Source organism: Toxorhynchites rutilus, chromosome 2 (genome assembly GCF_029784135.1).
Source record: "Toxorhynchites rutilus septentrionalis strain SRP chromosome 2, ASM2978413v1, whole genome shotgun sequence".
Lineage (NCBI taxonomy): Eukaryota > Metazoa > Arthropoda > Insecta > Diptera > Culicidae > Toxorhynchites > Toxorhynchites rutilus.
This window is the reverse complement of record NC_073745.1, coordinates 36369470-36389967: the sequence shown is the minus strand read 5'-3', so window position 1 is coordinate 36389967 and position 20498 is coordinate 36369470. Positions and strand designations below refer to the sequence as shown.

Genomic DNA, 20498 nt, shown 5'->3' with positions numbered 1-20498 from the left:
AATGAGACAAAAATTGTGAATTTACCAACTATCATCAATAATGGAGAATTTTATTTGGAAGATGACATTTTTCTCTCTAAGGACATTATCATACACTCTGGTATCTACAATTCAAAAGATAGCCATGCTTTTTTCACTGTATCAAACATATCAAAAAACCCTTCAAAAGTATTAATAAAACGTCCTCTAGATGTTGAACTTAACAATTTTTCCTTAGAGGAACCGAACCAAGATTATGTAACTCAATTTGGCAGGACACCCATTTTCGATCAATTGAGAGTTGATCATCTGAACAAAGAAGAAAAATCTAACCTAATGAAAGTGATTGCAGATTATGAGAGTATATTTTATGTAGAAGGCGAACAACTGACCTTCACCAACGCGATTAGACATAAAATTTCCACAAAAGACGATATACCGATTCACACGAAATCTTATCGCTACCCTTTCTGCCATAGAGAGGAAGTTCAGCGACAGATTTCGAAAATGCTTGATCAAGGCATTATAAGACCTTCAAGTAGCCCTTGGACTCCACCAGTCTGGATAGTCCCAAAAAAGATGGACGCATCCGGCCAGAAGAAATGGCGACTTGTCATTGATTATCGTAAGCTGAATGAGAAAACGATCGATGATCGTTATCCCATTCCTATTATAAACGACATTCTTGATAAGCTTGGCCATTGCATTTATTTTTCAACACTTGATTTGGCATCTGGATTTCACCAGATCGAAGTGGATAAGAGTGACATCGAAAAAACTGCGTTTAGTGTCGAAAACGGACACTACGAGTTTTTAAGAATGCCATTCGGTTTGAAAAATGCTCCATCAACGTTTCAACGCGTGATGGATAACGTTTTGAGAGAGCACATTGGTGTCCGATGTCTTGTGTACATGGACGATATCATCGTGTTCTCTACCAGCCTAAAGGAACACCTTGACAACCTAAAGAAAATTTTTGATAGTCTTAGAAAATTCAATATGAAGGTGCAACTCGATAAAAGCGAGTTTCTTCACAAAGAAGTAGCCTTTCTAGGCCACATCGTAACTCGTGAAGGAGTAAAGCCAAATCCCGAAAAAATGGAAATCATCAGAAAATGGCCACTTCCGAAGAATGAAAAAGAACTAAGAGGATTCTTAGGAATTTTAGGCTATTACCGCAAGTTTATTCGAGACTTTGCGAAAATAGCCAAACCACTTACAAAAACGTTGAGAAAAGGAGAAGCTATCACTCACACTAAGGATTTCGTAGATGCCTTTGAGCGATGTCGAAATATTCTTACATCGAGTGATATATTACAGTACCCGAATTTCGACAAACCATTTATTTTGACAACAGACGCCTCCAATTTCGCAGTTGGAGCCGTTTTGTCACAGGGGCAAATTGGCAGTGACAAACCAATTGCCTTTGCTTCTCGAACGCTGAATAAGTCAGAAGAAAACTATTCCGCAATCGAGAAAGAACTTTTGGCGATCGTGTGGGCATGTAAATACTTCCGTCCTGATCTTTACGGAAGAAAATTTACTCTATACACCGATCATAAACCTCTCACATATAGCTTAAACCTTAAAAACTCAAATAGCAGACTCATTCATTGGCGCCTCTATTTAGAAGAATTTGATTACGAGATTAAATACAGACCTGGAAAGCAGAACATCGTAGCCGATAGTCTTTCCAGAGTACGAGAGGAAATCAACCTCAATGAAGCGGAAGAAAACTCTTCTTCCACATCTGAAAGCGACACTTCGTCAGACGGAGCCACGGCCCACTCTGCTGATACCGACGATTCTGACTTTATCCCAGGCACAGAAAAACCATTAAACGAGTTCTGTAATCAGATTGTTCTAAAAATCGGACCCAACGAAGAAGAAACCTATGAAGAAATATTTCCACGAGTTTTCCGACGAAAAATTACGAAATTGATATTTGGAGTTCCATACCTAATTAAAATGTTTAAAGATTATATTGATCCCAAAAGATCAAACTGCATCCTTTGCCCGGAAAAGTTGATACAGACGATTCAAATCGTCTATAGAAACTACTTCAGTAGAGGCAAACCTTTCAAAATTTATTTTTCTCAAAAAATTCTCATAGATCTGAAAACGGCCGAGGAACAAAATATTGTTATAGAACAAACCCACGAAAATGGACATAGAGGGGTATGGGAAAATAATAGACAAATAGCAAACAGGTACTATTTCCCAGCAATGAAAAGAAAAATACGACAGTTTGTAAGGCTCTGTCGCATTTGTAATAAAAATAAATACGAGAGGCATCCATACAAAATCATGCTCGGACCCACTCCGGACCCAAAAAAAAGCCTTTAGATTTAATACATCTAGATATATTCTTAAAACAACCTAATATATTCCTTTCCTTTTTAGATAAATTCTCGAGATACGCTACATTGATTCCCATCAAATCTAGGAACATTCAAGATGTACGTAAAGGATTAACTAAATACTTTTCCATTTATGGTACCCCAAATTTGATCGTTACTGACAACGAACCTTCAATGAAATCCATCGAAATTAAAACTCTTCTGGAAAACTTAAAAATAGACATCCATTTCACTCCTCCAAACCATAGTTCAAGTAATGGTACAGTGGAGAGGTTTCACTCAACTTTGGGCGAAATCTATCGTTGTACTAAGCCTAATTATCCCGACATAAACGAAAAAGAAGTTTTTAGAATAGCTTGCACCATATACAACAACACAGTCCACTCTACCACAAAAACCAAACCCCGGGAAATATTCTACGGAATAAGGGATGGAGAGGAAAGGCCTCTTGATATGGAAAAGATTTTAGAAAACAGAAACAAATTCTACAATGAAATTATTGTACAATCAGATAAAACTAAAAATAAAAATTTGGGTTACCATAATAAGAAGAGAGAACACCCACCGGTTCTTCGAGAGGAAGAAACCGTATATAATAGAAGACAAGGAATAAGGAACAAAGGAAAAGAAATGTATTGCCCAGTCAAAGTTGTCCAAGATAAAGGTAGAACGTTTCTGGACCACTCTGGCAGAGAAATACACAAAGAAAATATTCGGCGAAAATGAAACCATACAAATTATTTTTCTAAATTATAGATGTTGCGGAGCCAACTTCTAAAACTAATTACGCTGACGTTCATCACGACCTCATCATCGAGAACGATACAAATACATGACCTGACCAGAAACCCAGGACTAGTGACGTTACAGACCGGAAACGTACTAATTAAGACTGGACGTCACAGGATATATCACACAATAGACTTGGAAGACTATAGACCATTACTAAACAACATCGCTATCACTATCGACGGACTTAAAATATTCACAGACTTCAGCGACGTTTATATCACATTACAGTCCAAATTTAAGAAAGCCCAAAACACGTATATGAAATTGTTACCAAATAGAAGAAACAAGAGAGGAGCATTCAATTTTCTAGGCTCAGCCATAAAGGCGATTACAGGCAATTTAGATGAAGAAGATCGAATCCAAATAGATAACGATATAAATGACTTAAAACGAGGCAACCAAGAACTTATAAGACAAAATAATATTCAAGTAACTATCAACAAACATCTAGGAAAACGTATAAACAAATTAATAGATTCCGTTAATGAACAACAAAGAATAATCAAGCAACAAATTATATCAGCCAGACAATCTCTAATCACCAACAAACTTGTCAATCAAAATTTCACAGCAATCCGACAGGCATTTAAAATTTCTTATCATGTCGACCTAAAACAAGAACACCTAGACTCAATTTTCGAAGTTATACAACTTGCAAAAATAAATATCATTTCTAAGAATTTTCTAGAAGCAGAAGAACTAAAGTTTATCTCAGATAAGTTAGAAGAACAAAATATTACCATTCTACATCCAGACCAAGCATACGATTACCTAGACATCAGAGCCCTCTTCAAGGAATCCATCCTCTACTTCATCATCGGCGTCCCGCAGATTTTACCACATCCATTCACCAGTCTTCTCCTAGAACCACTTCCAATCAACGGTCAAATCATCAAACTCCCTTGGCATAAAGCAGCAATCTACGGAAACTCCACCTATTTCATCAAAGGCAGTTGCCAAAGTATCGGCGAAAATTCCATTTGCGAAGAAGATAAATTAGACGATACCTCAGACGACAGATGCTTCTCCAAAATCATACGAGGCTCCCCAGGAAAATGCACCTTTACGAACTATCGGAATACAACCAACATAAAACGATTGACAGACAACCATATCATCATCATAATCACAACAGTCACACTATCAAGCGACTGTCTACATAACAACAGAGTTTTAACAGGAACGATGCTGTTGTTTTTCGAGAACTGTACAATCTCACTGAACAACAAAACTTTTAGCTCCATTACGTTTCCATCGAGAATTATCCCAACAATAGTGCCTCTGGATGGCGTGAAAATTGAACAAAACGAATTCGAGCAGAACCTGGACTTTCACACATTAAAGAAATTACATTTCCAAAACCGAGAACAACTGGAGATAATTAAAACCCGATATTTCATCCAAACATCAACAAGTTTGGGCCTATCATCTATATGCTTCATTATAGGCTTGATCGTCATAGTTTACCATTGGTACCAGAAGAAAAGGACACCCAATGAAGAAAAACCAAACATCAGTTCAGCAGACAACCATCATCCCAACACAATTGTATCGGGACGATCCAAACTTGACGAGGGAGTAGTTAACGCAGGTTAACGCAAGCAACATCATTTTCCCCACAGCAACAGAACCGATCACTGTGGAACAGTTTATCGGTAGCATCAATTCGCAAACGCAAGCGAAACAACAATTTAGGACACCAACGTAAAACACCGATTCGGACTCTGTACCTGACGCGACAACGGACAGGATAGAATGTGCAGCGTAAGGGCTTTAGGTAATTGGCTAGGCTTCATGATGTAAAATTGACAATAATAAAATCAGTCTAACTTGTGCTCTCTGTGAAACCGGTCTTTCCTTTCTTTTTAAATCTCTTCGATATCCTCATGTAACTTAATTTATATATATATATATATATATATATATATATATATATATATATATATATATATATATATATATATATATATATATATATATATATATATATATATATATATATATATATATATATATATATATATATATATATATATATATATATATATTTCTTTTTCAGTAATAACACGCAACGTTTCTTTTCTGAGGTGGTATACATATTATATATTTATTACGCAAAATCTAATTCCTAAATGGTAATATGACAAATTGTTTTAATAAAAAATGACTCACATTTTGTTTTTGCCAGTCGTCTTCAAAGATGTCCGGAAGAATCAATAGTGATATTTGGTATCACTTTGAAAAACAAGGCACCAAAGGAAAATGCAGATATTGTCAAGCTGTACTGGCAATGTCTGCAGGATCGAGCGCGAACTTGAAGCGGCATTTGAGAACTAAACACCCGTTCGTTACCATCGAGAGAGTTGACCAGCGAGCTTCGAAAGCAGCATCCGAAAATTGTGATACAAGTAGACCAGGAACCTCTTCATCAACTATGATATCGACCAATGAAAATGTGTCACCAGTAGATTCTACTATCCCGATATCTGTTCCGATTCAATCTAACCCTCAAACATCGATATCAAGATATATTGAGGTGAGAAGACCGATACCTTTGGATAAACAGCGCATGATTGATATCCAACTTCTAAAGTTGATTTGTCGTGAATACCATCCATTTTCGATAGTAGAAGATGAAGAGTTCATAAAATTCATTCATCTTCTGTGTCCATCATATGTGCTGCCGAGCAGGAAAACTCTCTCCAACAGTTTGCTTACTACTGTTTAGGAAGAGTTGGTAGTCAAGGTCAAACAGGATTTGGATGAAGCCCCCGCCGTTTGTCTAACCTGCGATGGATGGACAAACCTAAATAATATTGGATTTTACGCTGTGACTGCACACTTCTTCGGAAAAAGTGCAGGTATCCAATCTTATTTATTGGAATGCTCTGAGTTCGAGGACAGACATACCGGTGAGAACATAGCTTCGTGGATCAACACTGTTTTGGCAAAATATGACATACGAAACAAAATAACTGCGATGGTAACAGACAACGCTGCCAATATGAAATCAGCATCATCATTTTTAAAACTAAGGCATCTTCCTTGCTTCGCACATACACTCAACCTGGTTGTTCAAGCGTCGATCTCAAAATCCATAAAGGAACTGGTTGAAAAAGCGAAAAACATTGTGCACTATTTTAAAAAGAGCTCATACGCCCTCTCAAAGTTGCACGATATGCAAAATAGATTGAACAAAAAAGGCTTAAAATTGAAGCAAGATGTTCCTACGCGTTGGAATTCAACGTACGATATGCTGGAGCGTGTGCTTACAAACAAGGAAGCTCTCATATCTACATTGGCCTTACTAGATTCTAGACTCTCATTAGAAGGCGACGATTGGGAAATTATTGAGCAAAGTGTTAAGCTGCTGAAAGTATTCAATCAGGTAACTGTGGAAATTTCAAGCGAAAAAAATGTTTCTCTGTCGAAGAGTGCGCTACTTTCTAAAATATTGAAAAAGAAAGGTCATCAATATGCGGCTACTCCAAATCTTCCCATTGCTGTACAAAAAAAAGTGTGATGAACTCATGAATGAGTTGGCCAAACGTTTTGTTGCTTGGGAGTCGAACGAGCTCTTGTTACAGTCGGTAATTCTTGACCCGCGATGGCAAGGATTCGAGGATGATGGCCTATTCAGATCGACGTATCAAGCAATAACAAGAAAAATTCGAAGCGTGAAGCAGTGGAAGCGTCGAAGTCGAAGCGTCACAGCATCGAGTACAGAGAATGCGGGAGAATGTTTAACTACTGGCAATTCCATGTTATGGGAAGATTTTGACAATGCAGTCAGCAGGCTTCAAGCAAAGCAGGACCCTTTGGCAGCTTCAATTATAGAGCTGGATAAATACCTAGCCGAACCGCTTTTAACGAGAACTAATGATCCATTGATATGGTGGGAAGAGAGAAAGTATACATATCCCAATTTGTACGCACTAACGAGGAAAAGATTATGTATAACGGCAACGTCTGTTCCATGTGAAAGAATTTTTTCGAAAACAGGGAATATTTGCATTGAAAAACGGAGTAGACTGACTACAAACAAAATATCAAAAATAATTTTTATTAACCATAATTATTAATACTTTTTAGTCTAATATTATTTTATAAATAAATATATGTTCTTTACATTCATCTGTTATTATCGTTGTTGTTGTTTAATGATGTCGCGCCTACAACTTATCCTCATTCAAGTCAAAAGTGTAGCATATTGAGAGGAACGTTAATTAATTAACTTAATTAACTGTGCATTTTTGAAATATACAACTTATAATATTGCTAGATACGGTATAAATTCATTTGTTTTTAATTCGACGAAAAATTGTAGGACTCTTCTTCCAATTAGGCACATATTCGTAGTAAAAATATCTTCCGCCAATACGTAATCGACGAAGGTTTAAATTTGTCGTTCGTTGAACGTTACAATCTCTATTTGCTGATGCTTGGGAACCGACTAATCACTTCCCTGTCAAAAGTTCGGATTTCTTGTCATCGTTTCAACAAAGTCCAAAACCGAAGAAGGATCACAGTTTGGTTAGAAACCTTCCATCAGCATGATCACCGTCTGGTGAAGAGTGGACCAGGTGGTCTGATGACTCATCAGCGAGAGAAGATAAGGTCGAAATTGGGGCAACGCTCGATTGAATAGCAAATCCATCTGGATCTCCTTGTTCACGTGAATCAGTTCGGAATCGGCACTAGCTAACCAGTCCACCAGCAGACCGTTTGTTAAACTGCAGTTCGGGATTTTTCAGAGCGAATAGTTTACCTCCTTTGAGAAAGGTGGAGATAACGTTATACATCTCATCCCGGCTTGTCTGGCGGAGCTGTTGTTTGCCCTTGCGTTCAACTTCGGAAGCTTTGATGGTGGTCAACATTTGCAATAGTCTGTGACTGACTTTGATCCTCGAGCGTTTCCTTCTGAGCAACCTTGAAAAGCTGTTGGCGTTTTCCCACGAGAATCTGAAAATAAGTTTTTGTATAATCATACGCAGCGAACCAAAATTCGGAAAAAATACCTGTAACAACACTGTGTTTGATGTCGGATTTTCATATATTTGATAATTTCGTCTAAACATGGTGGAAAAAACTTATGTTTTCAAACTTTTCTGGTGCAATATCTAGTAGTAAGCGGAACAAGCAATACATCTGCTGATTTTATATCCATTGTATGATCAGGTATTGTCCCTGGGAGCTTTTAATCAGCCTTCCGAGATAATTCAGCACCTTATTCGTGGTGATTTCCTGTGATTTTGACTTTTCCGCATTTGTCAACCGCTGAATTAGCTTGTGATATTTAGCCATGTGCGGTTGGCTGATAGCAGGATACGTCAGAACAATCCCAACAACTTCTTCGATTTATTTCGACTTGAACCAGACCTACTGTGCTCGGAGACAGTTCTGGTTCAGGTTTCATCGTCGAGATCGATTTGGAACTGCTCCATTACAGTTAGGTTCATTATCGGATGGGTCGATTTTCTAGCTCTAATGCCTGAATCGAGATGTGTCTATTTTTGGCACCTCTGGTTTGTAGAATTTCTACCAGCTGCGCCAGATAGTTTTTGTGCATTGTGTTGTTTACTGCATCGAACTGATCGATTACCGCTGGATCCAACAGTGCCAACAGCTTCGGTTGTCCTCCCTCCGAAAACAAATAGTCCAAAATTTGCGACGCTACCGGAGTATAGCTAGAATGCGTCAACAGTATCACGAAGGCTTGTATTGTGTTGAGGTGGATGTGGCACTGGCTCTCGTCTGCAAATTGCACCAGCAGGAAATCCTAGTACTCCGCGCCTGCGTTATTTTGAATTCATTCAACTTGATGAGAAAGTTGTTGAACATAACGAACAGACAGTTGTGCGTTTGCACCCCTGTGTCACAATCAAGTGTGACATATCTATCTCGTGTTCCAGCATATTCGGCTCCGAATCCATAGAAGTATGGGCCGCGATGAATTGTATGTAAACCATTACCAGTACTGGTGAGTTTTCCACCTGACGGGCAGCTCGTAGCTGTACCACCACGTTTGGCCGAGCGTATATAAAGGGGGAAATTACTGGCAGATATCAGAGCAATCAGTCGGAATTGTTGCTCTCGATCGGTATCGGCTCGTTTGAATCTTGGAAAACCTGAAACAAGGAAATAAAATGAATGAATTTCAAATGACGTCAAATCCACAATCAAACACAAACAGTCATACCCTGTACATAATAGGCCTACTATTTTTAACAGCAAATATGAAAAGCTGCACATATTTATGTACTTAATTGCACAAATAAGAAAAAATACTGCACAACTTTTAGTTGTTTTTCATACCAATATTAACATTTCAATCTGGCGAAAAAAAAGAGCGAAAGAACGGTTCAAAAGAACGGGTTCACTTAGAAGAACGGTTCGTTCCTGAACCGTTCACCGAAGTGAACTGATTTGCCCATCTCTATTCTCGGGTGAACGGCAACTGTCATACGCCGAGAGTGAGTGATGAAGTGAGAGACTAGAAGGTGCGGGAAACTGAACATCGTGCGGAGAGTTAGATTTTGGTCGTCCTTCAAGTGTCCTATAAAAAAGTGTGACAGAGTCACACGCTCTATTTTGGAACTACCGGTTACAGTATGATGACTAGGACAAAATATGTGAACGGAAGAACCATCAAACGATTATTTTATTTTACGTTTCCTTCTGAAGTTTGCATCTCTCAGGTGTACGTTTTTCTTTCATGCAATTGCAAATCCGATTTCCCCACGCTCCATGAAAACACATTTCAGTCGGAACAAAAATACCCCCGTTTTGCATGTATTTGCAATGCCAACTGCCCTAAGCTCCATGCATTTGAAGTTTGTGTTAGGGAAACACATTTCAGTTGAAACTAAAATACCTCTGACTTTCATATATTTGCAATGCCGATCTCTCCTACGCTGCTTGGTTTTGAAGTCCGTGTTAGGGAACACATTTCGGTGAGAACAAAAGTCCCCATACTTTAATGTAATTACAATACCGATTTTCCCAAGGCTGCTTGGTTTTGATGGCTGTGTTAAGGTGGCCGTACACTGTTTGCCCGGAGGTCAAATATTTGATATTTTTTGACAGATAAGGTTTGATTTGATATTTGTACAAACACTATTTTGTTTGCCACTCTTCAATTTTCAACAGTAGTAAACAATACCAAACACCGAACATGGAAAAAATCAACTGAAATATTCAAGGTAACCTAACCATGTATCGACAGGTTCGAAGAACAGACTGAAAAAATATTTTAGGCATCCAATAATTGATTATTTGCTTGTCGTGTTTTGTGTAGAATATATTTGATCAGTACACGTTGACCAAATTTTATCTGTCAAAAAGAGTCAAATATTTGGCTTCGGTCAAACAGTGTATAAGCACCCTTAGTGAAACCGTAGATCGGGCCAATCAAAATGAAGCAGTTAGGGCGTTTAGATAACGCTTAACATTTTACAGTTGTTTATCTAATGAAAAATAAAATTTATTAATTGCGATAGAAGTGTAGAAATATTCCCTATCAATTGATGTAAACATCTTTCCGATCCAGTAAGAAATGTTCGAGTTATAAGCATTCGGAATCTTCAATTTTTTCCTGTATGTTCTGTGTTTAGGTTTTCATTTTACCCCCCATATACTCCGGTTAGACGTAGTCCCACGTCAAAAAGCTGGATGTATGGGTGCCACACGAGTTGACGCAAACAAATCTTTTAGACCGAATCAACGCCTGCGATGGATGCTGAAACGGAACGAACTCGACCCATTTTAGAAGAAGATGATGACTGCTGATGATTTTGCTGCTCAACTATCGCCAGACCCTCAAATCGATTCTCTACTGTGAACAGCTCGACCGTTTGAAGCAGGCGATTGACCAGAAGCGGCCAGTAATGATCAATAGGAATGGTGTTGTTTTCCACCAGGAAAACGCTCGGCCTCACACATCTTTGATGACCCGCCAGAAGCTACGGGAGCTCGGATGGGATGTCCTATTGCACCCACCGTATAGTTCGGACCTGACTCCAAGTGATTATCATCTCTTCCGATTCATGCAAAACGCTCTTGGTGATACTAAGTTGGCCTCAAAAGAGGTTTGCGAAAACTGGCTGCCTGAGTTTTTTGCAAATAAGGAGGGGGTTTTATAAGGGGGAGATAATGAAGTTGCCTTCTAAATCGCAACAAGTTTTGCGAACAAAACGGCGCATATTTGACTTAAATAGGATAATTTTAAGTATGTTAAATAAAGCGTCAAATTTCGACCAGAAATACATTTCTTTTTCCCCAACCCTATATTACTGGCCAACCGGCCAACCGACCAACATCCTTGACCTCGTGTACGTCGAGACTCTGGAGAGGATGGCGAACCGATGGCTCGTCACCTACTTGATCGAATACAAGAAGTTGGAGGGAGCAGCGAATGCTGTCCCGACTATAAACCGGCAAATGCAATATGCAGTGTTGGCTAATTGATCCATTCACTGAAAAAATCGCTTCGTTCGTTCAAGTATGAACATACAGAAATCATTTCCCCCAGCGGCATTCTTTTGTTGTTACGTGCTACAAATCACGACACAAAATAGAACGAGACAACTCTGCATCGGTTCGGACTTCATGATACACCAGCACGCAAGCAAAACCATCATATACGCTTTCGGTGCAGAAAGTTTATTTTCGTCTTTGCCTCTAACATATACATATCGAACCTCTTCATGCATCATGAAACAGCAGGATCATACGGACTACGCAAAGCGAATGATACATATTCAGCTCAAGGCGCCTAGAAGTATATTCTAAGGTGGGCCAACTTGCTAAAACCCCTTTTCAGCTATCTTGGAAGTCTACTGTGTTTTGTTTGTAAACAAAACACAATACGCTAGTATCGAATCTCGCTCGTGATCAGTCTGTCTCTTTCACGCTTCAAGCAAAAATTTTCCCCTTCTGCTTTCTTCCGTACTGTTTTCATATACCGCTCCCCTAACCAACTTAGTGACGAAATGGCCTCACCTTAGGATATACTTCTAGGCGCCTTGATTCAGCTAACACCAAACACTGGTAATTGTGATGTACTGTCAAATGACAGTTCTGATTATAGAATCAGATCAGAAAGAGACGCAAACCTTGCTATAAATATAAGTGTCTCCCTTGGAGAAAGGTTTCATGCAATAAAATATTGAAATGAGTCGGACTCGAGTTACGACCTTGGTCCAACACACACCTTTTTTTTACTGTGAAACATCTGAATCCGATTAGCCCCTCCTTAACTATTTTACCGTATTTGTTTCAGTGGACATAACAGTTTGGCGACGACTGGATAAATTTTTTTTTCGCGTGTGGAACGTAGTGTCAGTAGTGCTGAACTTGCGTCAATCCTCTATTTTTTGCTACCAGTAACCATCATCAGAATTAATTCTGTCACTGTGAAGATACCAGGAACCGAGCCGCGTAGAGGAAAGATTTCGGTAATTGTTTAAGAGGTCATCCCAAAAACTAATCTACGTTGGCAACATCAGAGCATCCATACCTGCTAAGCCGCCCGGTAAAGTCCATTGTTCCGACTGTAAGTATATGAACGCTGGCGAAACTCCATTTTACGTAAGAGTGAGCTTCATTTTGCGGAGTTCAGCGGCAATTCCATTTTGGTAACGACATTGCAATTGTAGTGCTATTGTCCGCGGAAGCATAAATGTATTGGTAAGTGCATCCATTTTGACGTCTAAAACTGAAAGGCCTTTTCATGTAAGCAACAAAGGGGTGTCCATAAACAAAGGAACTTTTTTAACAATTCAACAAACAAAGCTAATTGTTTTAACTATTGTCGGTTTTAAGAATAAGAGAGTTTTTCTTCTAATTTATGTAGTTAAAAGGTACGTCGTACAATAGGTGAGTTAAAAGAGACCCAGTGACAAACAGTCAGTTCCATCCGTTTTGACGAAGCGATATTCTGGAGCTAGTGATCCGATCTGTGGACGATAGCAAGCAGGTCAAGGAAGTTTGGCGGTGAGGTCTTCAGAAAAAAACAAACTGCTGTGGTGATAAGCTCACATTTTTCGTAGTTGATGATCCGATTGGTGAGCAGCGAACATTTCGGGTGAGTCGATTTTCACTATTCTCGTTTCACTTGTGTGCTAACTGAAATTTAATCAGCTTTTACGGTGAACTAGTACCTTTTAATTGCTTTGCCTTTTGATATGGCTAATGTGAATGTAACAGCCACTATTGAACCCTATCGTAAGGGTATGCCTTTTGGCGAATGGGTCGAAAGATTAGAATTTTATTTCACCTTGAACGATGTTGTCGATGAGGCTAAAAGAGCATATTTTGTAACCCTCAGTGGTCCGGTAATATTCCACGAGTTAAAGTTACTCTTCCCAACTAGAAATTTGGTTACGGTGTCCTACGATGATATGATCGCCAGGTTACGGACCAGGTTAGATAAAACTGAATCTGACCTGATCCAAAGATTAAAATTCAACAATCGCATGCAACAACCGGATGAATCAGTTGAAGACTTTGTTCTGTCGGTCAAGCTACAGGCAGAGTTCTGCTCTTTTGGCGATTTCAAAGATCTCGCTATTAGAGATCGTATTTTGGCGGGGGTGCGTGAAAAATCCCTCCGAGGAAGATTATTAAATGAGGAAAACCTTACTCTTGCCATAGCAGAAAAAATTATTGCAACCTGGGAGCTAGCCGGTAAAAATGCAAAAAATTTGAATAGTAATAACGAAGACCAATATGGTCAGATAGTTTCAATGCAACAAGCTTCCCCAAAGATAGGATCAGCTATGAATAAATTGATGGCAGTTTGTAACGCAGTTAATGCAAACAACGAAAGGGAACATTTAAATTCGCCTCGGGTACCTCTTAAGGAACGATTGGGTTACAAGCCATATGACCAGAAACTCGACCACACTGTTAGATCAAGAGGACAAAGCTGGAGAGAAACGGAAAAATTTCGACCTGGTGAGTGGAGACAGAAGCTGAGCTATGCGGACGTGATTTGCCACTTTTGCGGGATGAAGGGACACGTGAAGCGCAAGTGCTTCAAATTGAAAAACATGAGGCGAGGAGCAGTTAATCTGGTGAGCCAGTATCAGTCGGGACCAAGTGACGATCACAGCATCTCAGATTTACTAAGCCGTATGCGGACGGAGGACTCAGACAGCGATAATGAAGATACAGGTGATTTACTATGCATGATGGTTTCTTCCATTAACAAAATAAGCGATCCATGTCTAATTGAATTAATTGTTGAGGGTAAAATTCTTAAGATGGAAGTTGACTGTGGGTCATCCGTATCGGTTATTGGTAAAAATCAATATTTTTCGATTTTCAATGAACCCTTAAGTAAATGTACTAAACAACTAATGGTAGTTAATGGGCAAAAACTAAAAATTGTAGGTGAAGCACAAATGCTGGTTAAATACAATGGAATTGAAGCAAAATTGCAATTATTGGTGCTTAATAGTGATCATGATTTTATTCCCTTATTCGGCAGAACATGGTTGGATGTGTTTTTCGTTGATTGGAGACATTTTTTCACAAACTCTCTGACGATCAACAATATGGTTGAAAAAAATGTTACTACTGAAATTGACATTGTGAAACAAAAATATTATAATGTTTTCGTTAAGGATTTTTCCATTCCAATAAAGGGCTTCGAGGCCGAGTTGGAGCTGAAGTCTGACGTTCCTGTATTCAAAAAAGCGTATGATGTACCGTACAGATTGAAGGAAAAAGTTATAAATTACTTGGATAGATTAGAAAAGGAAAAAGTGATTACACCTGTTAAGACCAGCGAGTGGGCTTCTCCGGTAGTAATTGTGATTAAAAAAAATAGCGAAATAAGGTTAGTGATAGATTGTAGGGTATCTATCAACAAAGTTCTCGTACCGAATTCGTACCCTCTTCCTGTAGCACAGGACTTGTTTGCTAGTTTGGCTGGATGCCAAGTTTTTTGTGCTCTAGATTTAGAAGGAGCATATACTCAATTGTCCTTATCTGAGCGATCCAGACGTTTTATGACTATTAACACTATCAAGGGATTGTATACATACAACCGCTTACCGCAAGGAGCTTCTTCGAGCGCATCCATATTTCAGCAAGTTATGGATAAAGTGCTCGAAGGTATTGAAAATGTGCATTGTTATTTAGATGATGTTCTCATTGCAGGAAGGGACAAGGAACAATGTAAAGAAAAGTTGTACCTGGTGTTAGAACGATTGAATGATGCAAATATTAAAGTGAACAGTGAAAAATGCAAATTCTTTGTATCCAGTATGAATTATTTGGGTCACATTATAGGCAAAGATGGACTTCTGCCTTGTCCAAGCAAGGTGCTGACAATACAGCAGGCAAAGGTGCCCAAGAATGTAACAGAATTGAAATCATATCTCGGACTTATAAATTATTACAATAAATTCATCCCACATTTGTCAACGAAACTGTATTATTTATACAATTTACTGAAAAATGGAGTCAAGTTTGTTTGGGATGCCAATTGTACCAGAGCTTTTGAAGACAGCAAGGCATCTTTATTGGCCACCCAGTTTTTAGAATTTTACGATCCAAAAAAATCAATTGTAATTGTATCAGATGCTTCAGGATATGGGCTTGGTGGTGTAATTGCACACGTTGTTGATGGCGTAGAAAAACCGATTTGTTTCACATCTTTTTCATTAAATGATGCTCAAAAAAAATATCCAATTCTTCATTTAGAAGCACTTGCCTTAAGGCCCATTTATACGTTGCTAGTAGCTGACTTGACAATGAGCAGCTACTGACCCGGTGGACTCGCTTGACAATTGGTTGACTCGCCTTGTCCGTTCACATAGTGTGAGCTGCTGGCGAGAAACTAGATACTACGGCACGGGTTTACCTGGGATGCCAGGCGATTTTTCAAATGTCCATCAAATAGTCAGAAACAGCAATCAGGTCCGAATTTGTCAAATGATTGGTCCGAAATCGACTTCTTTATTGGTAGTTTTCATCTTAGGTTTTCAGTTGAATGTATCATTACACAATTTTATAGAGATTACAGAGCAGTGTTGAGAATAACACCTGAACAAGTGGAAAAACTGTTGAATTTAATTGCTCCACAAATACAACGCCAAGATACACTCATGAAGGATGCTGTACCTGCAAGAGTGATAATATAAATGACATTGATATGCCTTTCTTCTGGAATATTGTTCAGATTGTTGTCGATATTTTTTAGAATCTCGAAAGCATCCATAGCTAAGATAATTCCGGAAGTATGTGATGCTTTAAATGATAGTCTAGAAGACTTTTTAAAATTTTATTCACACGCGTCAAAAATTAAAATAATGAATGAAAATGTACTTTTTTAAATCGAATATGTATTCTGTTTCTTAGAACCTTACTTTTTTTCGCAAGTTGTGAGTGAATTTTGAATGAAAATTGTGCCTGATAATGATTCTATATTAGACATTCTCCAGAAAACTATCTCAAAAAGAAAGCGTGCCCCGCCAGCGTGCAAAACAGAATAACAATGATTTCGTTAAGAAACTATGAGGGTTTTATTTGTTTTTCCAATAATTTTCAAGTCTATAAATATCTTCGCATATTTTCAAATATCTTAAAAATAGAGACATTTCTTTACATTTGGCATCCCTGATTCGAACGCTAAATTCTGTTTTTGACGTTTTGAAGCATGCGAGTGCGAGTAAATTCAAAAAACTTTGAAGTAGCTCGCACGCCGGATCACACATGACAATAACTGGCATGATGTGTTCACACGGTGTGAGTAGCTGCACTGCAGTAACTGACTAGACCGACTCGTATGCTTGCTCGCACCGTCTGAACCCGGCTTTAGTTTGTACAATAAAAAAATTCCATAAATATTTGTATGGCCAAGAATTTACTGTTTACACTGACCACAAACCTTTAGTGGGCATTTTTGGTAAAGATGGTAAACATTCTATTTTTGTGACGAGGCTTCAGCGATACATTTTAGAACTGTCCATTTATGACTTCAACATTCAATACAGACCGTCTGCTAAAATGGGCAACGCAGATTTTTGCTCGAGATTTCCTCTACCACAATTGGTTCCCAGTGAATATGATATAGAGCATATCAGAAGCATAAACTTTAGTAAAGAATTCCCTATTAATTTCAAGTTGGTTGCTAAGGTGACAAAAAGTGATGAATTTCTACAAAAAATCATATGTTTCATGAATAATGGTTGGCCGATAAGACTTGAAAAACGATTCTCCGATGTTTTCTCAAATCATCAGGACTTGGAAATCGTAGATGACTGTTTACTTTTCCAAGATAGAGTTGTAATACCACACGAATTACAAAACAACGTTTTGAAACTTTTACATGCGAACCATTCAGGTATAGTAAAAATGAAACAATTAGCTAGGCGTACAGTATATTGGACTGGAATCAACAAGCATATTGAAAGATTTGTATCAGGGTGTGATATTTGCACCAGTATGGCAATTGTCAGTAAACCGAAAACTATTTCACATTGGACTCCAACAATCAGGCCTTTTAGTAGGATACACATATATTTTTTTCATTTTAATCATCACACTTTTCTTTTAACAGTGGATAGTTTCTCAAAGTGGGTGGAAATAGATTGGATGAAAAAAGGCACTGATTGTAGTAAAGTGTTGAAAAAGATGGTAGCATTTTTTGCTCGTTTTGGATTGCCTGATGTTTTAGTCTCGGACGGTGGTCCCCCATTCAATTCTTTTGCGTTTGTAGATTTTCTGACAAGACAAGGTATTGAAGTGCTTAAGAGCCCGCCGTATAATCCTTCCAGTAACGGTCAGGCAGAGAGATTAGTCCGAACTGTTAAAGAAGTTCTAAAGAAGTTCTTACTGGAACCAGAGATGTTGGCATTGGACTTGGAGGATCAAATAAATTTATTTTTGCTAAATTATAGAAATAATTGCTTGACTAGTGATGGTACGTTTCCTTCAGAGAAAGTTTTCTCCTACGTCCCTAAAACATTATTGGATTTACTTAACCCAAAAAAACGTGCCAGCAGACAACTAACATCACAGCCATCTGATGACCCTAAAACGTTAAATGACGCCTTGAGTGCTAGTAATCAAGCACATGATACTTTTGACAATCTGATGACAGGTGATATAGTTTGGTACAAAAATAACAACCCATATAACAATGCTCGTTGGACGAAAGCAGTTTTTATAAAACGTTTTTCTAAAAATATTTTTCAGGTGGAAACGGAAACTGGAAACGTTCGCCTAATGGCTCATCGAAATCAGCTGAGGTTCACTACTGATAAAACATCGTCAAAATCTACTGTAACGCTGTCCCTTCCGAACCGTACAGACAGATTGCCGGTTGGCAATAGTGATGATCATCGCAGAACATCAGCGGAGTCAGTAGTAGAGCCGCCCACAAGGATCCGTAAGAGGAAATATTCTGATATTTTGCCTAATTCTCCTTCTGGAACAAGGCGCTCGAAAAGAAAACGAACGACGAAGGTCGACAACGATTTCGTTTATGGTTAAACAGTTTATATTATTAAGTTACAGTTTTATAGTTGAAATTTCGAATGATTTATTGAATTCATGATTTGTCAGAAGGGTTTCACTATTGAAAAATATCTGAAAAATAAGAAATAGAAATATTAGTAGTTACGATTATAAAATATTAAATAGAACTTTCCATTAGGGGAAGAATTGTGATGTACTGTCAAATGACAGTTCTGATTATAGAATCAGATCAGAAAGAGACGCAAACCTTGCTATAAATATAAGTGTCTCCCTTGGAGAAAGGTTTCATGCAATAAAATATTGAAATGAGTCGGACTCGAGTTACGACCTTGGTCCAACACACACCTTTTTTTTACTGTGAAACATCTGAATCCGATTAGCCCCTCCTTAACTATTTTACCGTATTTGTTTCAGTGGACATAACAGTAATATGTCACATAGCCGCAACAGTGGGCCCTTTCGTCCTCTTCGCGATATGTGCATGTGCCAGAAATATAAAGAATTTCAGGAACTTCTAAGGTATCAGTAGGAGTATCTGTGATAGGATTGGGCGATCTTTATAAAAAGATCGATCTTGACGAATCGATTTTCTAAACGGCGTAGGGATCGATTCATTGATTAAATCGGTACAAAAGAATCGATCTTTTATATGAGTATCGTTTTTTTTCAAACATGGAATAAAAGTTTAATGATTCTAATTAAAAAATCAAGAACAGTTAGCTTCTCAACATGAAGGCCACAAAAAATTAGAAATTTCCAGAGCATGCATCTGCAGTATGTTGCAAACGATCTAGACATTTTTGGGAACTGGTGCAGCCACCAATCGAAACCTAGGGTTCATTTTCCGTATATCCGCCTAATTCCGTGACCCATACAGTTTAAGATCGTCGTATTTCAGTTTAGTTCGGTCCACATTGGAAACTGCGGTTGTAGTGTGGAGCCCCTTTCGCAGTGTTTGGATCGTAAGGATTGGGAATATTTCTACCTTGGCAAATCTCAAGCGAGCTCCCATCATAAGAAAGTCGATGCCGTCTGCTTTTCATGTACTGCTCGTTTTCCACGCAAAATTAGATTACAATTTATGATTTGCCAGATTTTTGCAGTTGATAATAGATCGCACTTTTCTATGTGCGAAGTTCTGCAGAATTGCTATGACCAAAGATCGTTTCTGAACTGATGAGAAGATCCTCTGACTAAATGGTGTTTCATTGATTCTATGGGCCTTAATATAAAAATCGAATCGAGAAGTTGATTCACTATCACACCGAGCAAAATTTCGTATTTTGTGAATCGAGATAATCTCTTACCGAGCTCAAACTTCATGTTTTGAAAATTGCATATATTTAAGCGTTTTCGAAACGTTTTCCAAAGGAAAGTATCAGGGACGAGAAGCAAATTAAACAACTCGAGAAATTCTATTATCTGCGCTAATAGCTTTCACTCGTTCGCAAATTTTTTTTCGATTCGATTTCTATAATAGAGCCCTATGTTTTCTGAAAAAAAATATAGGAGGTTGTGTCTAAGATACGACCGCAATGTTGACGTAGAACTACACTGTTATTTTATATAAGTCGCCATACATTGGTGGCTTGAAACTACTAGGAATATAAACACTTCTCATCATTTTGCGCTATTCTCAAAAGAAACGCTTTTGTTAATATTACTGGCCTCGAAAAAAGTTGCATTACTTTCTCATGCTCGAGGGAAGCGCAGCTGTCACCCTTAGTGGAGGAGGTTTTGCTACTGGCAAGCGAAACCTAATCACATACAAAATACCAGAACGACATTTACTTTCTTGGTGACTAAACAAGCGAAATAAACTCTTTTTGCTAATAACAACCTCGAAAACAGTAGCAATGCTTCATTATGATCAGTTTT

The 20498-nt window shown here is 38.3% G+C and overlaps 1 protein-coding gene and 1 long non-coding RNA gene across 2 annotated transcripts; one reads left to right on the top strand and one right to left on the bottom strand.

The window, feature by feature from the left end:
• Nucleotides 1-7167: 7167 nt before the first annotated feature.
• LOC129769494 (uncharacterized) lies at nucleotides 7168-9532 on the bottom strand. The gene is made up of 3 exons (XR_008741893.1): nucleotides 9331-9532; nucleotides 8150-9259; nucleotides 7168-8093 (listed from the first exon to the last, which is right to left on the bottom strand). It is a non-coding gene; the product is annotated as an uncharacterized LOC129769494 (long non-coding RNA).
• Nucleotides 9533-13205: 3673 nt separating this feature from the next.
• On the top strand, nucleotides 13206-15318 carry LOC129765661 (uncharacterized). The gene is made up of 3 exons (XM_055766072.1): nucleotides 13206-14521; nucleotides 14780-14973; nucleotides 15297-15318. Exons 1-3 carry the CDS (start codon nucleotides 13316-13318, stop codon nucleotides 15316-15318), a joined length of 1422 nt encoding a protein of 473 aa, XP_055622047.1. The 5' UTR covers nucleotides 13206-13315.
• Nucleotides 15319-20498: the final 5180 nt, after the last annotated feature.